Source organism: Oenanthe melanoleuca, linkage group LGE22 (assembly GCF_029582105.1).
Source record: "Oenanthe melanoleuca isolate GR-GAL-2019-014 linkage group LGE22, OMel1.0, whole genome shotgun sequence".
NCBI lineage: Eukaryota > Metazoa > Chordata > Aves > Passeriformes > Muscicapidae > Oenanthe > Oenanthe melanoleuca.
Window position 1 is genome coordinate 136,804 of NC_079363.1, and position 25,276 is coordinate 162,079.

The 25,276-nt window shown below is 49.1% G+C and overlaps 1 protein-coding gene across 1 annotated transcript in view; it reads right to left on the reverse strand.

Moving 5' to 3' along the window:
• Nucleotides 1–25,276, reverse strand: part of LOC130265847 (zinc finger protein 208-like) — a 282,407-nt gene that overhangs the window by 84,334 nt on the left and 172,797 nt on the right. Inside the window, 2 exon segments of the mRNA XM_056515161.1 lie at nucleotides 3,049–3,416; nucleotides 19,309–19,534. Coding sequence (XP_056371136.1) covers nucleotides 3,049–3,416; nucleotides 19,309–19,534 — 594 coding nt within the window.

The following is a 25,276-nucleotide window of genomic DNA, read 5'->3' on the forward strand; positions in this document are numbered from 1 at the left end:
TTCCCCACTGTCCATGTCCAGTGGAAGAGCTGCACTGAGAGCAGCAAGAAGCAGTGGCAGTAGAGAATAGAATAAAAAATAACGAAAAAAACCAGCACCAGCAGTGGCCGCTCCCTGACACTAAAAGTGCCACCCTGAGGGTTTGTCGGGACAGCACTGAGGGCTCTCAGACACTCTGTGTCACTGAAGGAGCCACAGCGAGGGGTAGGCAGGGCGTGGCCCGGATCGAAACCCCCAAGCTGCGAGACGAGCAGTGACTCTGTGGGAGTGTGGTGGGGCCGAGTGGTGGCAGTAGCTGAAGCCCAGGAAGCGGCTTTGAATGGCTGAGATGAGCTGGGTGTTCCCAACCAGCTCTGTTCAGCGCTTGGGCACCAGGGGGCTTCCAGGGTTGTTCCCAACGAGCTACACTCAGCCCTCGGGCACCACGCTGGGGCTACCAAAAAAATTTCAGCCCCAGACACAAGCAAGGGCCAGGCCCCACAGGTCCTGCTGCCACCACTTCGGTCCCTTGGAGCCCAGAAATGATTCAGGACACGCAACTGACACCAGAAATAATTTAAAATAGCAGCATTTTATTACTCCCCAGTGCAACCTTTTACAGCCTTTTCCCATATACATAATACCTGTGTGCCCTTTTACTCTTTTGTGACTGGTCAATACAAACCATCATTCCATGTTCCTTTTCCTTTAATGATGTTCACCTGTCTTACACAGCTGCACCCTATTAGGGATGAGGCTAGGCCGCAGACCCATTCCTAATTACTCACAATCTACTCCTACACAGAAACCCCTGAAAATCGATCCCAGGCACAAAAAATCTTTCCCGTACACAGCAAGGGCCGCAGTGACTCCTTATGAACTCTCCTCCCATCAGTCCCTCCTGGGCAGTGCTGGGCATTAGCGCGGCTCCTGGGGCTGTCCCGGCACTGGCTGCTGCCCCAGGGCACAGGCTTGTCACACTTGGGTATTAAACACGACAAATTTGGAGAGGGGCACAGCCCTAGAAACAAGGACTTTGCCCTCGGGAGCTTGGAGCTGCACGAGGGGAATAAAGGGTCCCCTGCACTCAACGATTCCCCTGGCAGCAGCTCTGCCCTGCCAAGAACGGGGCTATGTTTAGGAGAGGTAGGATGGCTGGGATGACATCTGTCATGAGCCAGCCACACGTTAGGATGAAGAGCTTGGGGTGATCCTGAGGAGGTTTTGGAGCACCTTGCAATCCTGAGGGATGAGTTACTGAAAGGGGGAAGTCACCTGGCTCTTGTTGAGTTATTCATGGGCCTGGGTCTTCAAAGAGACAAGAGCAGTTGTTGGTTGCTGTAAAGTTGTTTATTGCAGAAGTACATCAGTCTCAAAGGCAAAGAGTTCAGACCATTAATGTTCAGGCTAAAGGCTTTTGACAGAGTACCAAATAGAAGAAGCAACAGCAGCAGTCTGGCATTTCTTCTTCTTCTTCCGGATGGTGATGAACATGGTGGTCTCTCACCCCAGGAGAGGGGTTTTTATTTGTAAATCATCCATTGAGCTAAAAAGATAAACCTAAAACATTCCATCTAAACCTACTAGAATCTTAGTTCTAGACTATGAAAGTAGGGTCATAATTTACGCATATAATTCTATCTATTCTTGTAAATGGTTCTATCTACTCTATCTAGAAAATGTAAGCAATGTCCTTACTATGTTTCCATTATGTCTGTGAACTGGTTTGAAAGCAAAACCAGTGAGAGACACTCCAAGTCAGAAATACAATTTAATAGGAAAAAGAAAAAAAAGTAAAACACATGCAATAGTACAAATGAAAACTACTGATAGAGTCAGAATATAATCTGACACCCCGCTAGTTAGGGTGGTGGTAGCAGTCCAGATGAAGCGGTCTTGTTGAAGTAGTGATCCTGTAGAAAGGTCTGGTAGCTCTTGTCCTCTGGAAACCAATGGGTAAGGGCCACTTTGTTGTTCCAAATTATAGTTTTTATCTAGGCAGGAAATGCTTGGCTCCTCCCCTTGGGTGGATCATCTCCCAATGGGATGATGTAATTTTATCAGTGTTGCAGTGGGACTCAATGGCCCATTAACAGAGAATATCTTCCTGGAGGAAGGATGGGTGCCCCATCTGGTCTTTAACAGCTGACCCATTAGCAGAGGATATCTCCCACGGAGGTAAAGATCACTGCCCAATTGGTTTCCACAGTTCATGTAGATGGTGATAGAATACATACTTTTGGGGACATCTTTACATTGTAACCTAGGACAGTCTAGGGCTAAGTTTCTGAACTTTTAACTAGATTTTAGGGGTTTTAACTCTCTTAAGCCACTTATAGTATATTCTTACTTAAAACTAAAGCTTCTACTTCATATCTATGTAGCTTAATAATATTCCAACTTACTTAAAACTAAAACTTACACTTCTACTTCATGTCTGTGTGGCTTAATATATTTTAATTTCTCAAAAGGCTCTAATTCAGTCCCTGCATTCTTCTGTCTGCAGGACTCAGAGAGGCTTCTGTTTACACACTCTAACAGGCTCTGACATTGGAGTGGGGCCCACAGGGAAGGACATGGGGAGTTCATATTAGGGAAGATCCTGCTGCTTTCCATCAGTTTTAGGGGTTTATGAACAGTTTTGGGGATTTCCTGGTTAGTTTATGGGCAGAGGTGACACCTTTTTTGGGAGAATCCTGATGCTTTCTGCCAATTTTGGGGGTTTTAAATGGCTTGTGGTGGACTCACTTCCATGGATTCTGATGCCACCCACCCAAGCGTCAAACTGATCCGATCTGGTGCTCCCAGTGCTGCATGGGTTGGGGCAGGAGGGACTCCCCCATGGCACAGCATGGCTGCTTTGGGACTGGTGGCACCGCCCGTCACTGGGGATGGGGTGTGTCAGGGGAGCTGGGGCCATACTGGTGGTACTGGTGGTGCTGGGAGCTCACCTGTCTGGGAGCCAGCAAGACTCAGGTCTCTCCCTGCTGTGGATGCGCTGGTCGGCAGTGAAACGGGAGTTGCATATTAATCCCTTCCCACAGTCGGGGCAGTGGAAGGGCCTCTCCTCTGTGTGAATCCGCTCATGTTTGAGGCAATCGGAGCTGGTCTGAAACCTCTTCCCACACTCATAGGGCCCCTCTCCTGTGTGGATGCACTGGTGTTTTCTCAGGTTGGAGCTGTCCCCAAAGCTCTTTCCACATTCCAAGCAGGTGTAGGGCCGTTCTCCTGTGTGGATCACCTGGTGCTGCATCAGATCAGATATTGTGAAGAAACTCTTCCCACATTTCCCACACTTGTAGGGACGTTCCCCAGTGTGGATCATCTGGTGTTGGCTCAGGCTGGAGCTCCAGCTGAAACTCTTCCCACATTCCTCACATTCATAGGGCCGTTCCCTAGTGTGGATAATCTGGTGGTGGCTCAGATTTGAGCTATGGCTGAATCACTCTGCCTGGATCTCCAGCCACCTTCCCGGCTTAGGGAGGGTCTTTCCTCCTCACAGCTCCCCAGGCTGGGTTTGCAGTCCCTCCTTGCCAGGGATCTCCAGGGCTTTTCCCCCTCCTCCCTTTACCCACGCCTTAGGAATGAAAATTCCTGGTATAGGGAAAAAACAAGAGGAGAGCACCTTGGGCTGGTGGTTCCTCCTTGCCAAAGTTCATCTCAGGAAATCATTTAGCATCTTGTGTCTGTAAGAACCACCAAAATACCAAGATACAGCCCAAAAATCCTCCAAACATCAAGACACAGATCAAAAACCCAGCAAACAGAGATTTAGCCAGCATCCCTTCCAAAACACAAAGATTCAGACTCCACAAAAAGCAAAGCACCATCATTTAGCCCTATAAAGCTCAGAAACACCAAGATTTACATCTGTGACAATTGTAGATCCCCCTCCCCTGTAACCTGCTGCATGTGGGCGGGGCAAAGCTCCTGTGGCAGGGGGGTGAGGCTGCAGATACAGGAACACCATCCTGGGCCTGGAAAAGCAAGGCCTCTGGAAGCATGGTACCCCTGAGAGAATTGAGTCAGACAACGAGACTCATTTCAAAAATAGCCTTATAAGCACCTGGGCTAGAGAACATGGCATTGAGTGGGTGTACCATATTCCCTACCATGCACCAGCAGCTGGGAAAGTCGAACGGTGCAATGGCCTGCTTAAAACCACCTTAAAGGCACTTGGTGGGGAGACTTTCAAAAACTGGGAGATCAGTCTACCAAAGGCCACATGGTTAGTGAATACCCGAGGTTTCACTAACCGAGCAGGCCCTGCCCAATCTGAGCCCCTGGGAACACCAGATGGAGATAAAGTCCCTGTGGTACACCTGAGAGGCATGTTAGGAAAACCTGTTTGGGTGAACTCTGCGTCCAGCAAAGACAATCCTGTTCGTGGGGTGGTTTTCGCTCAAGGACCAGGTTGCACTTGGTGGGTGATGCAAAAGGATGGAAAGACCCAATGCATACCCCAAGGAGACTGTTCTAGGGTGAACTATCTATGATACTGTGCCTGTAACTGCATATATACATATGATTTAAAAGTTTTAATTTGCTGTAGCATGTTGGCATGGGAAAAATTCGGGGTGGATAATGTTGGGAGTTGAGTGTTTTTCTATTACTGTGTCAATTTAAAGAATTTGTCCCATTATCATGCCAATGGAGCTGGCCAGTTACACCCCGGACCTTTGACGACTCTAGACAAAAGGGGTAAGTAGGATCGGCTTTGAGAGGGGTACTCGTGCTTCCGGAGGGGACTTGTGTTTCTGGCGAGCTCGGAGGAGGATCCCCCGGTCTTGGAGCCACGCGGACAAAGGCAGAATAGCCAGACCCTCTGCGATCACCTGCCCTGCATCTGCCCTGCTGCAGCCTCCTGCCTCTGCGGACACAGTGAATCACCCGGACACCAACGGTGAGCGAGAAGCTGCCCGCTCCAGCCCGCTCCCACCCGAGACTGAAGTGGCCGCAGCCGCCCCTTCCCGCCTCTGCTTCTGCTGAGAAAGAGTGTGCCTGCAGCTAAAGAAAGGACTGGAACTGAGTTATCTGTTCTGTTTTGTTGGTAATTTTAACAACTGCTGTTGTTTCTGCTTGTACAGTTAGATATATTAGTAAAATATTGCTGTTATTAGTAAAATATGCTGTTATTCCTACCCCTTATCTCTGCCTCAGAGTCCTTGATTCAAACATTTATAATACTTGGGGGGAGTGGAATTCGGGTCTCTGTTTCAAAGGAAAATTTCTGCCTTTCTTGGCAGACACCTGTCCTTCAAACCAGGACATCCTGCCATCAGTTTTTGGGCCTCAGGTCTCATTAAAGCTGTGGCTGCACAATTCTGCAGAGAGTGAGGCCACTCTGTCCAGTGGGTTAAACATTTTAGCACAAGAATTTATTTTGCATCACCCTGTGTAATATCCATGATTTTAAAGATGAGGTTAATTTCCTGGTAAATATTTAAAGGTTTAATAAGAGACAATGAGTGATAAGCAATTAAGCAAAAGTTTGTGTGAGTGCTTGTCCTCCAGGGAAGAGCACACCCTAACTCAGAAAACACTTCCTTAAATTGATCAGTCTGTTGCATATTCATAGATCTTCATGCATTATTCAAAATCATTCCCCTCCAACCTGTAAATCAACATTTTTTCATTCCTTGGGGTCTGTTGTCCTGTAATCCAAGAATGTGAAAAATTTCCCAAGTATATTTTCTTTTCTACCATTTTCTGAGTTGGTTACATGAACAAAAAGCTTTTTACATCACCGTGTTAGAGTCCAGGAAAAATATATTTATCACCCTTCTAATTTTAACTTCTGTTACTAGCAAAACTAAAAGAAATTGTATTCATACACCAATGTTTTCCAACATTATATGTATAGCATTCATTTTAATATTTGCTAAAAGTCAATAATATAATATGTGCTATAACACACATACAATTCAAATTTCTTTTATGAATATGGAAGAGTCATGACTGGGGCACCAATCATTTTGTTTTTATTTCATTTTCTGAAGTGTTGCTGTTTCTCATGTCCATACCACAATATTGAGGCTATCTGGGTTTAAAAAGTCATGCAATGTTCCGGCTAGAACAGAGAATCCTTAATCCAGGTCCTGCAATTCCATATTAATCTTCAGAATTGTCCCGGCTCCATTTTATTGCTAAGTAACGCTACTTCTGAGATTCCCTGGTCTTTCTCTGGGTCAATACACCACAACATTCAGTCAAAATATGTCCCAAATATTTAACCTTTTTCTCCAAAATTTGCATGTATTTTTTTTCCCATACTCAAATTTGGTTTTTAGCATGAGCATTCAGACATTTCACAGAGGCTTCTTCTACCACTTCTTGTCCTCCTGTTTGGAGCAAGTCATCCACATCCTGCATTAACTCATTCCTCTGGGGTGGGGTAAATTCTTGTGATATTTTCTGCAAGGCTTGCCCCAATAAGGCTGGTGCTTCCGTGCATTCCTGCAGAAGGACCGTCCATGTGTTTACCGTTTTCCCTTCTACCTCTTGTTCCCACTCAAAGGCAAAATACAATTTACCATCCTGTGTGAGTGGGCTTCCCCAGAAAGCATCTTTGACATCAAGTACTGAATGGTGGCAGTGTGAGGAGGGAACCTGGTTCAAGATATTGTAAGGATCTGAGACTGTGGGGTGTCTGGGTTTAATAATCTCATTTATTCTTATTAGGTCCTGCACCATTCTATCAATTTCATTTGATTTCTTGACTGGCAGGATAGAAGCATTATAGGGAGAGATCCCTGTCTCCAAAAGCCTGGCCTTTAGCAGATGTGGACACCACTGAAGGCCCATGCAGAGTTTGCTAGGCCTTTTTCTCAGGTTCTGAGTCTTTTTCTCAGGCCGTGAAACTTTCTCAGGTCCAGCCAGGATTTTTCCCAGGCTAGAGACTTTACTGTAAACACAAGAGAAAGAATCATAACAGAGATAAACACCCGCTGGATCCATGGGAAAGCCAGGGAGAAGAGGTGTCTCTTTCTATGACCAATGAACTGTCTGAATTCTGTTTTTCATGAACTGTCTTATTTAAAGCCATGGCTTCCTTCAATAAATTGCTCTTTCTTGCACCAAGTAAGGGAGTGCCTTGTTGCTGTGTTCTCTCGCCACTCCGTAACCCTTCATAGAGCAACGAGCAGAGTCTGAATAAGAGGCTGTAAGTCCTTCCTTCCCTCCCTTGGAGTAGGATATTGCTTTTAGACACCACTTGTCCTTGCTTCAAAGTACTTTGGAGAGGATCCATTTCTAATTTTCCCTATTTTCCTGGAGCTGCCCACATTTCTGGATTCACTTCAGCATAGGCCTTCCCAGACATCTGCCAGACAAAGGCACAACTCTGTATCACCTTTAAAATATTAATTTGTATTCCTAAATTAGCCATCAAATCCCTTCTCAGTAAACTACAATCAAAATTACGAATGAAGAAAGGCTCATGCATTTCAAACCCATCCCCTACATCTTCTAACAGTGGTGGAATAAAACACACCAGCTCATCTTTCCCACTTATCCCCTGACTACTGCTGTCTAATTCCCTTCTGGATTTTCCTTATTGCCCCCCTGGGTGTCCATGTCTTTGATTACCTCTGGGAGAATGTGCAAACTCCCTCAAAATGCTCCCAGGGGACGCTTCAGAGATATTTTGGGATCATCATCCCTTTTGCCAGGAGCCCTTTCTGGCTTTCCCTTTCTCCCCTCCATGGGTGTCCTGCCATGTTTAGTCCCCAAAGATCCCACTGTGCTCACTGATGAGATTTTCAGTGCTCTCTGGCTGCCAACTCTTCACAGCCCCCCTGATCTGTCACTCGTCTGTCTCCTGGTCACTCTCAGGTACCCAATCCATGCCCGGTGCCGCCGCCCCCTAAGGGAGCCGATCAGTACATGCATTGTTTGACCATTTTGTTCTTCAACCCTGTGGGGGTCCAGGGAGTCCCTCTGGATCTTCTGTGGGTGCGAGAACCCCCTGTCAGACCCCTGTGAGACACCTGAATAAAGCCGGGGGGGGGTCTGAGAGCTGGATCCAGCTCCATGGGATCATCTGCCTTCTCTCAGAGAAGAAATGCAACCTTTAAGAGAAACTAGAGTGTGAATTAGATAGTTAGCATGTAGAAAAAGTAATTTTTGGGATTGTTTATATTATCAACTTCGAGGCCAAGATGGAGGAATTGGGGTGTGGTGTCTTTCTTCCTTCTTCTTCTTCTTGTTCTCCATGTTGGTGGGGGATGCTGGGAATCACAGATTGGTTGGGGACAGAACTGGACATAGTATTAAGATGTTGTAGTATTGGAAAGTTATTGTAAACATAGAATACGTAGTTTAGAGTATAAAAGATAAGTCCTGCCTTCCGTGGGCAGACTTTCATCCTGGACACGGTGGTGACCAGACTGCTGCTCACGAGCAAGAACACTTTATATATAACAGATAATAAACAAACCTTGAGACCGGACGACTGTCTCCTGCAGTTCCTCTTCGGCGGCTTCAAGAACTCCCTGCGCCCTGAACCACCCTCCTATGTCCATCTGAGTGGTCTTGGGCACTAAGAGACCCTCGGACAGTGGCACAACCCTGCTTCTCCTTCCCTTCTCCTGCTGCCCCCAGGCCTAGCACCCACTGCCGACTCCCTCTTCCCCTCAAACCTACAGCACCCCAGCACAGGGGCAGGGATGGAGCTGGGGCAGCTCGGGCTGGGCAGCGGAGGTAGGATTGTGCAGGAGAAAGAGGAATAGTAGGAGGAAGAGGAGTGTAAGGAAGACTAGAGACACAGGTGGAGGAGGATGAGCAGAAACAGGAAGCAGCAGAAGGTTCCACCCCTCCCTGTATCTGCAGCCTCTCCCCATGCCCCAGGAGCATTTCTCCCCTCATATGCAGCAGGTGACCATAGAGGTGGATCCACAATTTTCACAGGGGTAGATCTTGAAGTTTCTGAGCTTTATTGGGCTAAATGATAGTAATTTGGTTTTTTGCAGGGCTTGAATTTTTATATTTTGGAGGGGATTTTGGCTCATTCTTGCTGTTTGGGTAGTTTTTGATCTCTGTCTTGATTTTTGGAGAAATTCTGATCTGAATCTTGGTGTTTTAGAGGTTCTTACAGACACAAGATTCCCAATGACTTCCTGAGAGGAACTTGGGGAAGAAGGAACCCCCAGCCCAAGGCCCCCTCCTCCTGCTCTTTCTCCCAAATCAGGATTTTTCATTCCCAAGCTGTGGGTGAATGGAGGAGGAGGAGGAAAAGCCCCGGACATCCCTCAGGAGGAGGGGCTGCTAACCCAGCCCAGGGAGCTGTGAGGAGGAAAAATCCTCCCTTAGCCAGGAAGGTAGTTGGAGATCCAGGCAGAGCTCAGAGCTGGTGGAGAAGCCTCATGGAGGGGAGAAGCCCCACAAGTGCTTGGAATGTGGGAAGGGTTTCAGCCGCAGCTCCTGGCTGATCCAGCACCAGATGATCCACACTGGGGAACATCCCTACGAGTGTGGGAAATGTGGGAAGAGCTTCAGTGAGATCTCTTATCTTATGCAGCACCAGGTAGTCCACTCTGAGGAACGGCCCTACACCTGCTTGGAATGTGGGAAGAGCTTTGGGTGGATGTGTGGCCTGAGACACCACCAGTGCATCCACACCGGGGAGATGCTCTATGAGTGTCCTGTGTGTGATGAGAGGTTTCAGACCAGCTCCAAACTCCTCAGACATGAGCGGATTCACACAAAGAGGCCCTTCCGCTGCCCCGACTGCGGAAAGGGATTCAACTGCATCTCCAACCTCACTGTCCACCAGCGCATCCACACTGGGGAGAGGCCCTACAAGTGTCCTGAGTGTGGGAAAACCTTCTCTACGAGCTCTCACTTGACCCGACACCAATGGAGGTTCCACTCAGGGACGCCCTGTGAGTGCTCCGAGTGTGGGAAAATCTTCGTGCTCTGCTCCAGCTCCATCCCCCATGGGAGGATCGGTGTTGGATGATCCCCAGTGACTCCCGTTGGGGAGAGCTCTGGGGATCCCCGTTGGGTGGGGGGAAGTTGTTGGAGAGATTTCTTTCCCTTCTCCTTGCCCTTCTGTGATTTGGTTGGTAATAAATTCCCTCCCTGTGCCCAGGCTGGGTCTGTTGTTCCCGTTCGGTGCTCGGGGCGGGATCTCTCCTGTTCCTTCTCTCCACTTCCGGGCCTCTCCTCAGCCAATCAGACAATACCATGAAGAAGATTCAGCCAATCAGAAAGAGCAGCTCTGATGACTCACCGGTTGCCGGGCAGACCCTCACACCCAGGGTTCCCCACCTGGACCCCACCCTCCCCGCGCAATCGCGATCCCCCCGCGGGGTTCCCCCAAGTCCCTCCCCAGTCCCGCCCCAGAATAAATGGGACTGGGCCTAACGGGGAAGCTTTACTGGCATCACTGGGAGTAGCCGGGTGGGGACAGAGTTACAGCGGGGCTGGGGTGGGGGAGACACACGACCTCCCCCACAATCCACGAGGGGGTGAGTAGGGTTTCCTGGCCGGGCCCGAGGTCACTGGAAGGGGCTGCAGCCGCTGCTGGGTCAAGAGCTCCCTGGGCTGAGAAAGGGGGGTGACACTGGACTGGGGGTCCCAGGGGTAGCAGACATGCTCCGAGGGAGGGGGAACATGACTCCGGGATCCCCCATTCACCTTCAGGTTGAAGCTGAGCCCCAGCACCAGGAAGATGAAGCCCAACATGGACTCCCTAAAACCCCCTTCAGACATTCCAAGTCTCTCTAAGCACCCTCACAATCACCTCTAGCCAATGCTTACAACATCCTCCCAATGTCTCAGCCGCCGAGAGTGCCAGGGCAGGAAGAACTGTGGGACGACATCTCCCCACAAAACTCCGGGAGGGGAATAAGGGCTGGAGAGAAACAGAGAATAAATACGGGTTTATAGAAAAAGCAAAAGTAAACTATATATGATATCTAAAATAAAATTTAAAACAAACATGAAAAAGAATATGAAGTAATGGTGGAGCTTTTCCTGGGACTTTGGGCTTCTTGTCCAATTTCCGAGCTGGGTCTGATACAGAAACCAGTGTGTGGGACAGACATTGCTGCTGAAGGCCTTCATAGTACCAAAATTAAAGTGTCGAGTATCAACTAACACCCTGAGATTAAGAAAGTCCGAGTGCCCACGTTGGATTCCCACGTCTGAAGCTGAAAGCAGAGGTCCACTTGTGACTCTGCTTTGTAACGAGTAATGTGAAAATTCAACACAGTTCCCAGTTCCCTCCCTCCTCTGCCCAGCGGTGCAGGGAGAAGGGATGGGGGTTACAGGCAGTTTGTGCTGCTGCTTCCCCCTATGGGACAGGAATCCTTGCCCAGCTCCAGGGCATGGGGTCCCTTCCATGGGGTCAGTCTGTCCCCTGTCCAGAGGGGGTCCCTCCCCACCCATGCGGTCACTCCTTGGCCCGGTCCTGAGGCACGGGGCAGTCACGGGGCAGCCGCGCTCTGGCCCCGTCAGCGGCAGCGCCGGTTCGGGCTGGGCAGGAGCGGCAGAAAGAGCCGGGCGGCGACGGGGGCTCAATCCCATCAGGAGGAAGAAGAGGAAGAAGATGGAGGGGCCGGGGCCACCTGCGGTGTCCGATCCCTGGGGAGCAGTGGGGAGGGATTTGAGCCCCGAAGGACTCACTCCATGAGACAAGTGATGTGGGAATGAAAGGAGAGACTAAAATGCAGACAAGAGACTAAAATGCAATCAAAGAGCCGCACCAAGGGCGTCTCCTCTGCTCACTTCTGAAGGAGCTGCACCGAATCACGGGCGGTTGGTGAATAGAATAAAATACAGAGAATAGTGCAAAACAGAATAAAAAGCTGCACTGGGCTTCCCTAACACCCGGTGTCACTGAAGATCCACATTGCTGGATGGGCAAGGTCGGGTGTGGCCAGACGGGCAGTGCCGGGGTGGGTGGGAGGTGTGAATAGAATTAAACATAGACAAGAGAATAAAATACAAGAAAAGACTGGAACCGAGGGTTCCCACTGTCCATGTCTGATGGTAGAGCTGCCGAGAGAGCAGCAACAAGTAGCGGCGGTAGAGAATAGAATAAAAAATAAGGAAAAACCTGCAGCAGCAGTGACCGCTCCCCGACTCTAAAACAGCCACCCTGAGTTTGTTGGGGCAGCACTGGGGGCTCTCGGCCGCTCGGTGCCACTGAAGGAGCTGCAGCGAGGGGTGGGCAGGGCGTGGCCTGGATCGAGCCCGTTGAGCTGCAAGACCATCGGTGACTCTGTGGGACCGCGGCGGGGCCGAGTGGTGGCAGCAGACAGAGCTGGGAAAACGGCTTTGAGTGGCTGAAACGAGCAGGGTGTCCCCAAACAGCTCCGCTGAGCCCTCGGGCACCAGGGGGATTACGGGGTTGTTCCCAATGAGCTCCACTCAGCTCTCAGGCATTATGCTGGGGCCACCGCAAAATTTTCAGCCCCGGTTGCACCCAAGGGCCGCGCCCCGCGGGTCCTGCTGCCACTTCAGGCCCTTGGAGCCCAGAAACGACAGAGGACACAAAACTGACACCAGAAATAATTTCAAGTAGAAGCATTTTATTACTCCCTAGTGCAATCTTTTACACCCTTTTCCCCGTATACATAACACACATGTGCCCTTTTACTCTTTTGTGATTGGTCAATACGAATCGGCATTCCATGCTCCTTTTCCTTTAATTATGTTCACCTGTCTTAAACAGCTACACCCTATTAAAGATGAGGCTTGGCTACAGCCCCATTCCTAATTTCCCACAATCTACTCTCCTACACAGAAACCCCTGAAAATCGATCCCAGGCACTAAAAAACCTTCCCTTCCTGTGCGCAGCAAGGGCCGAGGGGGTTCCTTATTGTCACGATCCGCTCAACCAGAGCGGGAGTCGTGATGGTTTGTTCAACCCCAGGGTGCAAAAGACAAAAGCAAGAGACTCAGGTTTTGTTTCACAGAAAGCAGTAATGCAGTTTATTGAATGCCAAAGAGAGAGAGAGAGAGAGAGAGAGAGGGAGAGAAAGGATGGGATATAGCTACCAACAGACAGAACACATCCTTGTGGCCATCCGACAAGACGCGTCCTCCATCCGTTGGGGAGAAAGAGATCTCAAAGTCTTTTTCAGGAAAGTCACTTTTTATAGTCCTTTTCCTAAGCGAGTGGCCTCTGGCCAAAAGGTGGGGAGATTCATGGACTATTGTATGTGGAGTTCGTAGCTCCATGACGCAGGTGAGGGACAGGGTGAGATAACCAGTACCCTGCAGCGTACCATGACAAGCACCAGCAGAGCTACAAACAGTCCTTGGCCCGCAAGCATCCACCTCGGCCAGGCCAGAGCTCCAGTTCAGGGCAAGTGGTGCAATCTCAGGTCCCAGTCTCTGATGATGGTCATGAAGCAGATCAGAGAAAACTTTGGACCGACCCTTACACTTATGAACTCCCCTCCCATCAGTCCCTCCTGGGCAGTGCTGGGCATTAACACAGCTCCTAGGGCTGTCCTGGCACCAGCTGCTGCCACAGGGCACAGGCTTGCTGCACTTGGTATTAAACATGACAAATTTGGGGAGGGGTACAGCCCTATAAACCAGGACTTTGCCCTCAGGAACCTGGAGCTGCACGAGGGGAATAAAGGATCCCCCGCACACACTGATTCCCCCATTAGTGCCTCTGCCCTGCCAATCACGGGGCTGTGTTTGGGTGAGGTAGGATGGCTGGGATGGCGTCTGTCATGAGACAGCCACATGTTGGGATGAAGAGCTTGGGGAGATTCGGTTGCTGAGTAGGTTTTGGAGCACCTTGCAATCCTGAGGGATGTGTTACTGGAAGGGGGAAGTCACCTGTCTCTTGTCAAGTTGTTCATGGCTCTGGGTCTTCAAAGAGACAAGAGCAGTTGTTGGTTGCTGTAAAGTTGTTTATTGCAGAAGTACATCAGTCTCAAAGAGTTCAGAATATTAAAGTCCAGGCTAAAGGCTTTTGGCATAGAGTCCCAGACAGAAGAAGCAGCAGCAGCAGCCTGGCATTTCTTCTTCTTCTGGGTGGTTGTCACTGCCCAAGGAGTCTCCTTAGACCCAAGATCACCTCAGGAGGACGTGCTGTGGTGTAAATCCTAATTTTTCCCAAAGCCGCCGATGAGAGATTGCAGGAGACAGTTTTTCAATGGCTTCAAGGATAGTTTATTGTTTCTTGTCTCAGGAACTTTTGCCCAGCTAACAGCGATCTTCCCAGCCAGGCATCCAGGATGGAATCTGCCTGGTGAAGGCAGGGCTTATCTTATATAGTCTAAGTTACGTACTATATGTTTATAACAATTTTCCAATACAATACAGTCTTGTTACATAGTCCAGCTCTGACCCCATCCAATCTAAAAGTGCCAGCATGTCACCCAGCATGGATGACATAGAGAAAAAGGAGGAAAAGGTATCTCCACCCCCAATTTCTCCATCTTGGCCACGTGTCCCTTATCACAAACATTCCCAAAAGTCTTTTTATCTATGTTCTAACAACCTAATTTACACTTTACTAATCTTGGTGGCTTGTTTCCATTCCCTCTGTGTTGGCAATTTCCCCCAGGGGTGTGAATTCAGTGCCTGAGACACCAAGGTCTCACTCAGGAGTCTTTGAGACCCTTGCCAGGGGGGTTTTGAGACCCCCAGGGAGGCCAGGGATATACACTGGGGTCCCACAGGTGGTGATGAAGATGGTGGTCTCTCACCCCAGTACAGAGGTTTCTATTGTAAATCATCCAATGAGCTAAAAACATAAACCTCAAACATTCCTTCTAAACCTACCAGAATCTTCATTCTAGGGTACAAATGTAGGTTCATAATTTATGCATATAGTTCTGTTTATTCCGTGAATTGTTTTATCTGTTCTATCTAGAAAATGTATATAATGTTCTTACTATGTTTTCTTTATGTCTGTGTACTGGTTTGAATGCAAAGTCATTGAGGGACTCCAAGTCAGAAAAACAATTTAAAAAGGAAAAAGAAAAAAAAAATACATGCAATAGTACAAAAGAAAACCACTGACAGAGTCAGAATACAACCTGATACCCTGGTAGTTAGGGTGGTGGTAGCAGTCCAGATGAAGTGGTCTTGTAGTAGTGATTCTGTAGAAAGGTCTGGTAACCCTTGTCCTCTGGAAACCAGTGAGTAAAGGCTGCCTTGGTGTTCCAAATCTTAGTTTCTATCTAGGTAGGAAATGCTTGGCTTCTTCCCCTGGCTGGAGCATCTCCCAATGGGATGATGTAATTTTATCAGTCATGCAGTTGGACTCAATGGCCCATTAACAGAAGATATCTCCTCCAGAGATAAGGATCACTGCCTCACCAGGTTTCAACAGATGGTGATAGAATACATACTTTTGTAACCTAGGACAGTCTGGGGCTAAGTTTCTGAACTTTTAACTAGATTTTAGGGCTTTTAACTCACTTAAGGCACTTATAGCATATTCTTACTTACAACTAAAACCTCTACCTCATATCTATGTGAAATAATATTCATTCTTACTTAAAACTAAAACTTACACTTCTAATTCACATCTGTGTGGCTTAATATATTTTAATTTCTCTAAAGGTTTTAATTCAATCCCTGCATTCTCTCTCTCTGAGAGACGAAGAGAGGCTTCTATTTTAAATACTCTAACAGGCTCTGACATTCGAGTGGGGCCCCACAGGGAAGGACATGGGGATCCTATATTAGGGAAGATCCTGATGCTTTTCGCCAATTTCAGGGCATCTAAACAGCTTGTGGTGGAGTCACTTCCATGGGTTCTGATGCCCCCCGCCCAAGCTTTGAACTGGTCTGGACTGGTGCTCCCAGTGCAGCGTGGGGTGGGGCAGCGGGGATCCCCCCACGGCACAGCGCGGCTGCTTTGGTGGCATCGCCTGGCACTGGGGATGGGGGGTGTCAGGGGATCTGGGGCTGTACTGGTGGTACTGGTGGTGCTGGGAGCTCACCTGTTTGGGGTCCAGAGGGACTCAGGTGAAGGTGTGTGCTCCCACTGGGGACCTCCAGCTCGGTGTCACTCTGCCCCCAAACAGTGTCACTCTGCTCCCAGTATTCCAAATAAAGCCTCCCAGTTCGTCTGGTCCTGTTTATTGGGGGCCAGTGGGGAACGAATTGGAGGAACCCCTTGGTGGGAGCCATGATTTGGGGGGGGAGGGGGGACAGAATGGGCCCTGGCATTGATTGTGAATGGGGAACCCCAGGAAAGGTCGTGTCCCCCCATTCTCACCCCACTCTGGGGGGCCTTGGGAGGAACCTGAAACCCAGCACGGCACTGCGCCAATTCCAAAGGTGCTGGGACTCCTCAAATCCGCAAGGCGAATTTGGGGAGGGGGCGCATGGGGGGATGTTCAGGCTGGACCAAGACTCCAGTGCTGCCCCAGCCTGACCTGCCCTGGTTCCATTCTGGCTCCTCCCACAAGATGCGATGGTGATGGGAAAACAGGGAGGCCAAGGGCGGGCGCTGGGCCCAGGGGGAGGAGGAGGGCAAAGGAAGGAGCGGAAGAAGGGCCACAAAGAAAAAGAAGAGCAGGCAGGACTAGAAAAAACTCCATTACCCACAACCTTTCCCAACCTAACCTTCCTCACACACTACAAAATACAACAGATCTCTTTCTAAAGGGTAAAAAATAAAATAATAAGAACATTGAAAATATTCCCTCATAAAAAGTCACGCTGAGAAAATACAAAATAATGAAGTGTGTCTAGAAAAACCGGCTGTAATTTCTCAGGTATTTGGCTCACTGTCAGCTCAGAGCCAGACTGTCTCCCAGGTGCCCAAGTCCCCGGGCCATCTCTGAGCAGCCTCCCCCGGCTTTCCAGCCCAGCTTTCCCCGGCTCTGCCCCGGGCAGGCACTCGGTGTTTCCGTGGTGCCCCTGCCCCGCTCAGCTCCCTGTGCCCTGCAAAGGCGCCCAGGCTGCTCTCGGTGCCCCTGGGTGTCACTGAGCGAGGCAGTGACAAGCCCCGGGGCCCAGGCAGAGCCCTGAGGGACACCCCTCGTCCCCGGCCTCCCGCGGGACATGGAGCCACTGCCCACAAGGCCCTGGCACGTCCGGCCGGCCAATTCCTCCTGCCCCGGTGTCCAAGTTTAGGACAAAACGGGGGGAAAACCTCCAAAGGAGCCCCCCAGAAAATAAGCCCCCCTCACAATTCCTCCCCCCACTGGGCTCGGAAAGAATTTTACTCAGGGGGGAAAAGTGGAAAAAACCTATTTATTAACAAACACAAGAAAAACACTTCCCAGCATCAGGAAAGTACAATCTCAGATGACAAAAAACGTTTTCACCAAAGTGAGAGACGATCGCTGCTGGGAAGGGCGAAAAAGCTTCTTTGGCAGGCTCTGGAGGCAGTCTCTGATGTTGAGGTCCCGTCCGGAACCGGTACAGATCTTCGAGATGAAGGGGAGAGTGGTGGGGGGGAAAGCAGCAGCCGGGGCAGCAGCAGCAGGGCAGCGGCAGCCGGGGCAACAGCAAGCTGGGGCAGAAAATAGCAGGGCAGCAGCAGCAGTCGGGGTAGCAAGCAAGCTGGGGCAGCAAGCAGCAGCAACGGCAGCCGGGCAAGCCAAGCAGCACAGCCCCCGGGGCCCCACCCCCTCGGGCAGGGGAGAAGCGGCACCCGCGACAGCTCCATGCAGACAGCGAGGTGTGGGGGCGGGAGAGGAGCAGACACAACACCAACCCGGGACACCCGGCCAGCCTGGGCTGCAGCCCCAGAGCTCTGCAGGGCGGGGCTGGGGCTGTCGCCTGGCACCGTGGCCAAAGCCTCCCGGGGCTCTGAGTACAGCAGGGGCTAAAAGGCCACAAGTCCGGGGCTGCTCCGTGCTGCTTCCAGGCTGTCCCTCTGCTGTTGGGTGCCGGCTGTGGCCCTTTGTGACACGGGTGTGTGCCAGGGCCCTCGGTGATGTGGGACATTGTGGTGCTGTCATGAATGAGAGTCTTTGAGATTGCTTAAAAATCAGTGGCAAGGGCATGAGAAAAATTCAGATTTAATATTAAGCAACAAGGCACAAAAATTTTATTGACAAGATTCACTCTACTGCCTACAGGAAAGCTAAGGCACAACAAGGGAAAAGAAGCAACAACAAAATCAAACAAAATCAGGCAACCAAAACAGAAATGAAATGAGAACTCTCTAGGGGAGTGTGGGTGGGTGTATGCTGTGTTTAGGTGCATGGGACTAAAGATGTCGTGGGGGAGGATTAAAAGGAACACGGCCTAAAAACTTAACAACACTGAGCAGCACTTTAACTTCTACCTTAATTAGTAACTTAACTTATACCTTAGGCCTAGCAATTCAACAGAGGAACAACACTGAACTTACACCTAACTTAACTTATAACTTAAACTTAACAATTCCACAGAGCAGTAACACTTAACAGCATTCAACCTAACATACAGCTATACCTTCCAAGACTTAATAGAGAAACAACACTCAGCTTATGACTTACATTTAACAACTTAGCAAAAGAATAACACTTAGCAGCATTTAACTAAGTTCATAACTATAACTAAGCCTTGATTACAAGCCTAACTTAGATATTCAAGGTACTTCCTCATCTAGGAAAGCAGTATTTCTCCCAGATTTACTGTAGCATATGTGCAGGGGCACACATGCAGACAGGAACAGTCAGTGCAAGCAAGGTATCTGTGAAAAATTCCCCTCAGAGGTCAGTGAAATCCACCCTTCAGATGTTTTTGCATCTCCCACTGGCCGAAGGATCAGGCCTTGAGGAGTGAGGGGATCGGCCCAGGACACGTCGTGTTTCCATGATCCTCCAGGCACAGCAAAGCCGAGGGTTTGCTGGCTCTGAGAGGCCCCCTCAGAGGGACACTGCTGGTCACAGGAGAGCTCAAATGTCTCCTTTGGGATTTCTGTTGATAGGGTCACAAGAGAGTGGGCTCCAGTCATAATGATGTTTCATACCAGCCACAGTTTAGGTTGGCACTTTCTCAAGAAGTGGGGGAATGCATCACCACACTGGTATCTCATGGGTGCCCATGGCCTAGGTGAGGCTGGCGCGATGCCAGGCACTCAACAAAGCCACTCTGATTCTGCCCCTCCAGCTGCAACAGGGGAGAGAAAATTTAACCAAGAGTTCCTGGGTCAGGTTAAGACAGATAGTACCTCACCAAACAGAAAAAACCAAGAACAACAGACCCAGCCTAGGCACAGGGAGCGAATTTATTACCAACTAAATCACAGCAGGACAAGGAGAAGGGAAAGAAATCTCTCCAACAACTTCCCCCCACCCAACGGGGATCACCAGGACCACGGATCGCCAGGACTCTGCCCAACAGGGGTCACCGGGAATCATCCAAAACCGATCCTCCCATGGGGGATGGAGCTGGAGCAGAGCACGAAGCTCTTCCCACACTCGGGGCACTCACGGGGCTTCCCTTAGTGGAGCCTCCATTGGTGCTGGGTCAAGTGAGAGCTCCTGGAGAAGCTCTTCCCACACACAGGACACTTGTAGGGCCTCTCCCCAGTGTGGATGCGCCGGTGGGCGCTGAGGGTGGAGTTGTGCTTGAATCCCTTCCCACAGTCAGGGCAGTGGAAGGGCCTCTCCTCTGTGTGAATCCGCTCATATTTGAGGCAATCGGAGTTGGTCTGATCAGCCAGATCAGCCAGGAGCTGCATCTGAAACCTTTCCCACATTCCAAGCACTCGTGGAGCTTCTCTCTTCCATGAGGCTTCTCCACCAGCTCTGAGCTCTGCCTGGATCTGTGGATGCCTTCCTGGCACAGGGAGGGTCTTTTCTCCTTGCAGCTCCTTGGGTTGGGTTAGCAGCCCCTCCTCCTGAGGGATGTCTGGGGTATTTCCTCCTCCTCCATCCGCCCACGCCTTGGGAATGAAAAATCCTGGTTTGGGAGAAAAAGCAAGAGGAAAGGGCCTTGAGCTGGGGGTTCCTCCTTGCCCAAGTTCATCTGAGGAAGACACTGGGAATCTTGTGTCTGTAAGAACCTCTAAAATACCAGATTAAAAGTTCTCCAAACATCAATACACAGAGATCAAAAACTACCCAAACAGCAAGACTGAGCCAAAATCCCCTCCAAAATATAAAGATTCAGGCCCTGCAAAAAAACAATGCACCAACATTTAGCCCAATAAAGCCCAGAAACACCAAGACTCACCCCTGTGAAAATCGTGGATTCCCCCTCTGCAGTCACCTGGGGCATTTGGTGGGAGAAATGATCCTGGGGCTGGGGGAGAGGCTGCAGATACAGGGAGGGGTGGAACATTGTACTGCTTCCTCTTTCTGCTCCTCCGCCTCCTGTGTCCTCTTCCTCAGATTCCTCTTCCTCCTACTATTCCTCTTTCTGCACAATCCCACTTTCTCCTCCCACTAGCAGCCTTTGACAATTTCATTCTTCAACCCTGCTTCTCCTTCCCTTCTCCTGCTGCTCCCAGGCCCAGCACCCACTGCCAGCTCCCTTTTTCCCCCCCACATCCACACCACCCCAGTGCAGGGGCAGGGATGGAGCTGGGGCAGCTCGGGCTGGGGCAGCGCTGGGCTCTCGGCCGCTCCCGCCCGCACTCGGTCCCCACTGCAGCCGCTCCCGCCACGACAGCGCGGGGGGGCCCGGCCTTGGCAACTGCAGAGACCACATGGGAAATGGCCAATGGCCTCTCCCCCTTCTTCTGTGAATGAAATTTCTTTTACAGGACTCCTCCGTCTTCTTTGTGGACAGAAACCTCTAGTGATGTGAATTTTTCCACACACCTTGGGGCTCGGCCAGAATTCCTTCCCCTGTCAGGGGCAGGGGCAGCGAGTGGAGCTGAAGGTGCCTCACCCAGTTTGGGTGATCGGCTCCCTTGGGGGGCGGCGGCACCGGGCATGGATTGGGTACCCGAGAGTGACCAGGAGACAGACGAGTGACAGATCAGGGGGGCTGTGAAGAGTCGGCAGCCAGAGAGCACTGAAAATCTCATCAGTGAGCACAGTGGGATCTTTGGGGACTAAACATGGCAGGGCACCCTTGGAGGGGAGAAAGGGAAAGCTGGGAATAGCTCCCAGCACAAGGGATGATGATCCCAAAATATCTCTGATGGGTCCCTTGGGAGCATGTTGAGGGAGTTTGCACATTCTCCCAGAGGTAATCAAGGACATGGACACCCAGGGGGCAATATGGGAAGTCCAGAATGGATTTAGCTAGCAGTATTCAGGGGATAAGTGGGGAAGATGTGCTGGTGTGTTTTATTGCACCAGTGATAGAAGGTATGGGGGATGGGTTTGAAATACATGAGCTTTTATTTGTTCCTAATTCTGATTGTAATTTACTGAGAAGGGATTTATTGGCTTATTTAGGAATGCAAATTAATATTGCAAAGGTGATACAGAGTTGTGCCTATTTCTGGTAGATGTCTGGGAAGGTCTATGCTTAAGTGAACCAGGAGGTTGGGCAGCTTCAGGAAAATAGAGAAAATTAGAAATGGAGCCTCTCCAAAGTACTTTGAAGCAAACAGGACAAGTGGTGTCCTAAAGCTTGGAATATGCTATTCCAAGGGAGGGAAGGAAGGGCTCACAGCCTGTTCTTGAGTCCCTGCTAAAGGCAGGACTTTTGGAGCCAGGGATCTCTCCCCATATGCTCCTATCCTGCCAGTCAAGAAATCAAATGAAATTGATAGAATGGTGCAGGACCTAATAAGAATAAATGAGATTATTAAACCCAGACACCCCACAGTCTCAGATCCTTACAATATCTTGAACCAGGTTCCCTCCTCACACTGCCACCATTCAGTACTTGATGTCAAAGATGCTTTCTGGGGAAGCCCACTCACACAGGATGGTAAACTGTATTTTGCCTTTGAGTGGGAACAAGAGGTAGAAGGGAAAACGGTAAACACATGGACGGTCCTTCTGCAGGAATGCACGGAAGCACCAGCCTTATTGGGGCAAGCCTTGCAGAAAATATCACAAGAATTTACCCCACCCCAGAGGAATGAGTTAATGCAGGATGTGGATGACTTGCTCCAAACAGGAGGACAAGAAGTGGTAGAAGAAGCCTCTGTGAAATGCCTGAATGTTCAGGCTAAAACCCAAATTTGAGTATGGGAAAAAAAATACATGCAAATGCTGGAGAAAAAGGTTAAATATTTGGGGCATATTTTGACTGAATGTTGTGGTGTATTGACCCAGATAAGGACCAGGGAATCTCAGAAGTAGCGTTACTTAGCAATAAAATGGAGCTGGGACAATTCTGAGGATTAATAGGGAATAGCTTGGCATGGATTGAGGATTCTCTGTTCCAGCCAGAACACTTCATCACTTTTTAAACCCAAAAAGCCTCAATGTTGTAGTATGGTGTAAGAGTTGGTCCAAAGTTTTCTCTGATCTGCCTCATGACCATCTGTCAGAGACTGGGACCTGAGATTGCACCACTTGCCCTGAACCGAGGTGGATGCTTATGGGCCAAGGACTGTCTGTAGCTCTGCTGGTGCTTGTCATGGTACGCTGCAGGGTACTGGTTATCGCACCCTGTCCCCACACCTGCGTCATGGGGCTATGATCTCCACATACAATAGTCCATAAATCTCCCCACCTTTTGGCCAGAGGCCACTCGCTTAGGAAAAGGACTATAAAACGTGACTTTCCTGAAAAGACTTTGAGATCTCTTTCTCCCCAACGGATTGAGGATGCGTCTTGTCGGATGACCGTAACAATGCATCCCATCTGTTGGTAGCTATATCCCATCCTTTCTCTCTCTCACCCTCTCTCTCTCTCTCTCCCTCTCTGGCACTCAATAAACTGCATTATTGCTTTCTGCTTAACAAACCTGAGTCTCTTGCTTTTGTCTTTTGCACTCTGGTGTCAAATGAACCATCACGACTCCTGCTAGGGTTGAGCGGATTGTGATATAAATTGGCATCACGGACAGGACAAGGGTTTCTGACAGACAGAAGGGTTGTCGATTGTGTGTAGTCTGTAACAGGGGAAGGAGGTCTTGCTCCAGCCGCACCTAGCTGGCCACCTCGACAGGGGTGAGCCAGAGTAGAAAGCAGGGGAGGCATTTCATATTTCCCACAAACTGCACACACCTAGGTGAAAAGCATCCCTACACTCGATTGAGGATTCTGTCTTCAGAAATTCACAAAAGATCTCTTGATGCAAAAGGCAGAACTGCTCTTTTCTTGTTCTTTATTACTGTATGAATGTGAACTGACCTCCCTGAGTTAGGGAGAATACTGTGCAGGCTGAGGAGTGCGTGTGTAGCTCTAGTATTGTGTGTGAATGTGTACTGACCTCCCTGAGTTAGGGGGAATACTGCGCAGGCTGAGGAGTTCATGTGTAACTCTAATCTATTACTGCATATATGTGAACTTACCTTTCATAAACATTAGGAAGGGAAAAAACCTGCGCAGGCTGTGTGTCTGTCTTTCCTGAAATAAGGGGGGGGAAACTGCGTTGGGTGTGTATGCATGAATACTAACCGCTCCTAAAAAGTTAGGAGGGGGTACCACGCAGGCTGTGTGTCTACCCTGCCCGAAATAAGGGAAAAAAACTGCGTAGGCTGTGTATACATGTGGATTAACCTCTCCTAAAGGGTTAGGAGGGGGTACCGCGCAGGCTGTGTGTGTACCCTGCCCTGGAAAAAGGGAGGGAAAACTGCGTAGGGTATGTGTGCATGTGTACTTTCCCTTTTCTAAGAAACTGTGCAAGTGGGCAAAACTGTGTAGGCTGTGTATATATGTGCACTAACCTTTCCCAAAAAGTTAGGAGGGGCTACTACGCAGGCTGTGTGTCTACCCTGCCCTGAATAAGGGGGGGAAAACTGCATAGGGTGTGCGTGCATGTGTACTTTCCTTTTCCTAACTGCGCAGGCTATGTATCTACTTATTCTGAAATAAGGGGGGGAAAACTGTGTTGGGTGTGTGTACACGTGTACTAACCTTTCCTAAGAAGTTAGGAGGGGGTACCGTACAGGCTGTGTGTCTACCCTGCCCTGGAATAAGGGAGGGAAAACTGCGTAGGGTGTGTGTGCATGTATACTAACCTTTCCTAAGAAGTTAGGAAGGGGTACCGTACAGGCTGTGTGTCTATCCTCCCTGAAATAAGTGGCTTGTAGACGGCAAAAGCTGTAATTAAGTGCTGATCTCCCTTGAGTGGCTTTAATTTCCTTCCTTCAAAATGACTGAAAATCATAATACTAAAGATAAAGCTGCATTTTTCGCTTTGCTAGCTAAGTATAATGCCAAACCCTCCCAAGGGGGAGAAGATTGGGTGCACAGTACCTAGTTTAATTTAGAAAATGTGATTGATAGGATACATTCTTTGCAACATGAAACAAAATTCAAACTAGGCAGAAATAAGACCATTCTCAGCTCAGTTTTGGGGGCCTGTCTCACGGCATCTATAGAAACTTGCTTTACGCGAAGAAGTGAAGAAAGAGCAATTATTGACTCTCTGCAAAATATAGTGGAAATTTTGCAAAAACAATTAGATGAAGAAAGGAATGACAATCATGCTTTGAGAGATGAGATTCATTCTTTAAGAGATGAGAATCATTCTTTAAGAACTGCCCTAAGACAAGAACACACCAACACTTTAAAACACATTGATTTGCCAAAAGAAACAGAAGAGAAAGAAACTAATCAAATATATCCTCAAAAGGAAGTAACTCTGATGAAAAATAATGGAGACTATTGCTGCCCTAGCTTGTGACCTTTGGTTAAAACAGAATACAATTTTATCAATTATGAGAATTTTGACTAACAAATAACCACTACAAAAATCCTGTACACTGCTACTGAATGATCAGAACAAGAAGCTAGTGGACACTGGGGCCTTGGAGCTCTCTTAACAATGGGTGACAAATTTCACTTATGGTCCCTAACTCAGCACGCTGTTTTTTGGGCAGGGGGACTAAACCCTTTGGAAAGGGGTGACCTTGTAGCTTTAGTTGGTAACTCCGACCAACTTCTAGAAAAAATTCACAAAAGCTGCCTGCTTGCAAATTATACATGAAATAAAACTCACTGCTGGCTATAAATCACCTACGCAATTACCTGTAAATGTAAAACAATAATCTCCTCCTTCTGGTGCCAAAGAAAGGATCAAACTGGTTATACAGGACTTGCGAAACTTCCCTGTATGGCCAATCCAAAAACCCAAATCTGACAATGGGGCTGTTTACCAATATATTGGTGATACCCTTGTGGGAGGAGATGAAATAGAAGTAGTGGGGGATACCCAACAGAAAATAATCTCCCATTTGAAAGCCCTAACTTGCAAATTGCCTCAGAAAAAATTCAAAAACCTTCTGAGGAAGGGAAGTTTTTGAAGACAGCCACTACTGGGACTGCCCCCCCCTGAGCGGGTGGCCCAG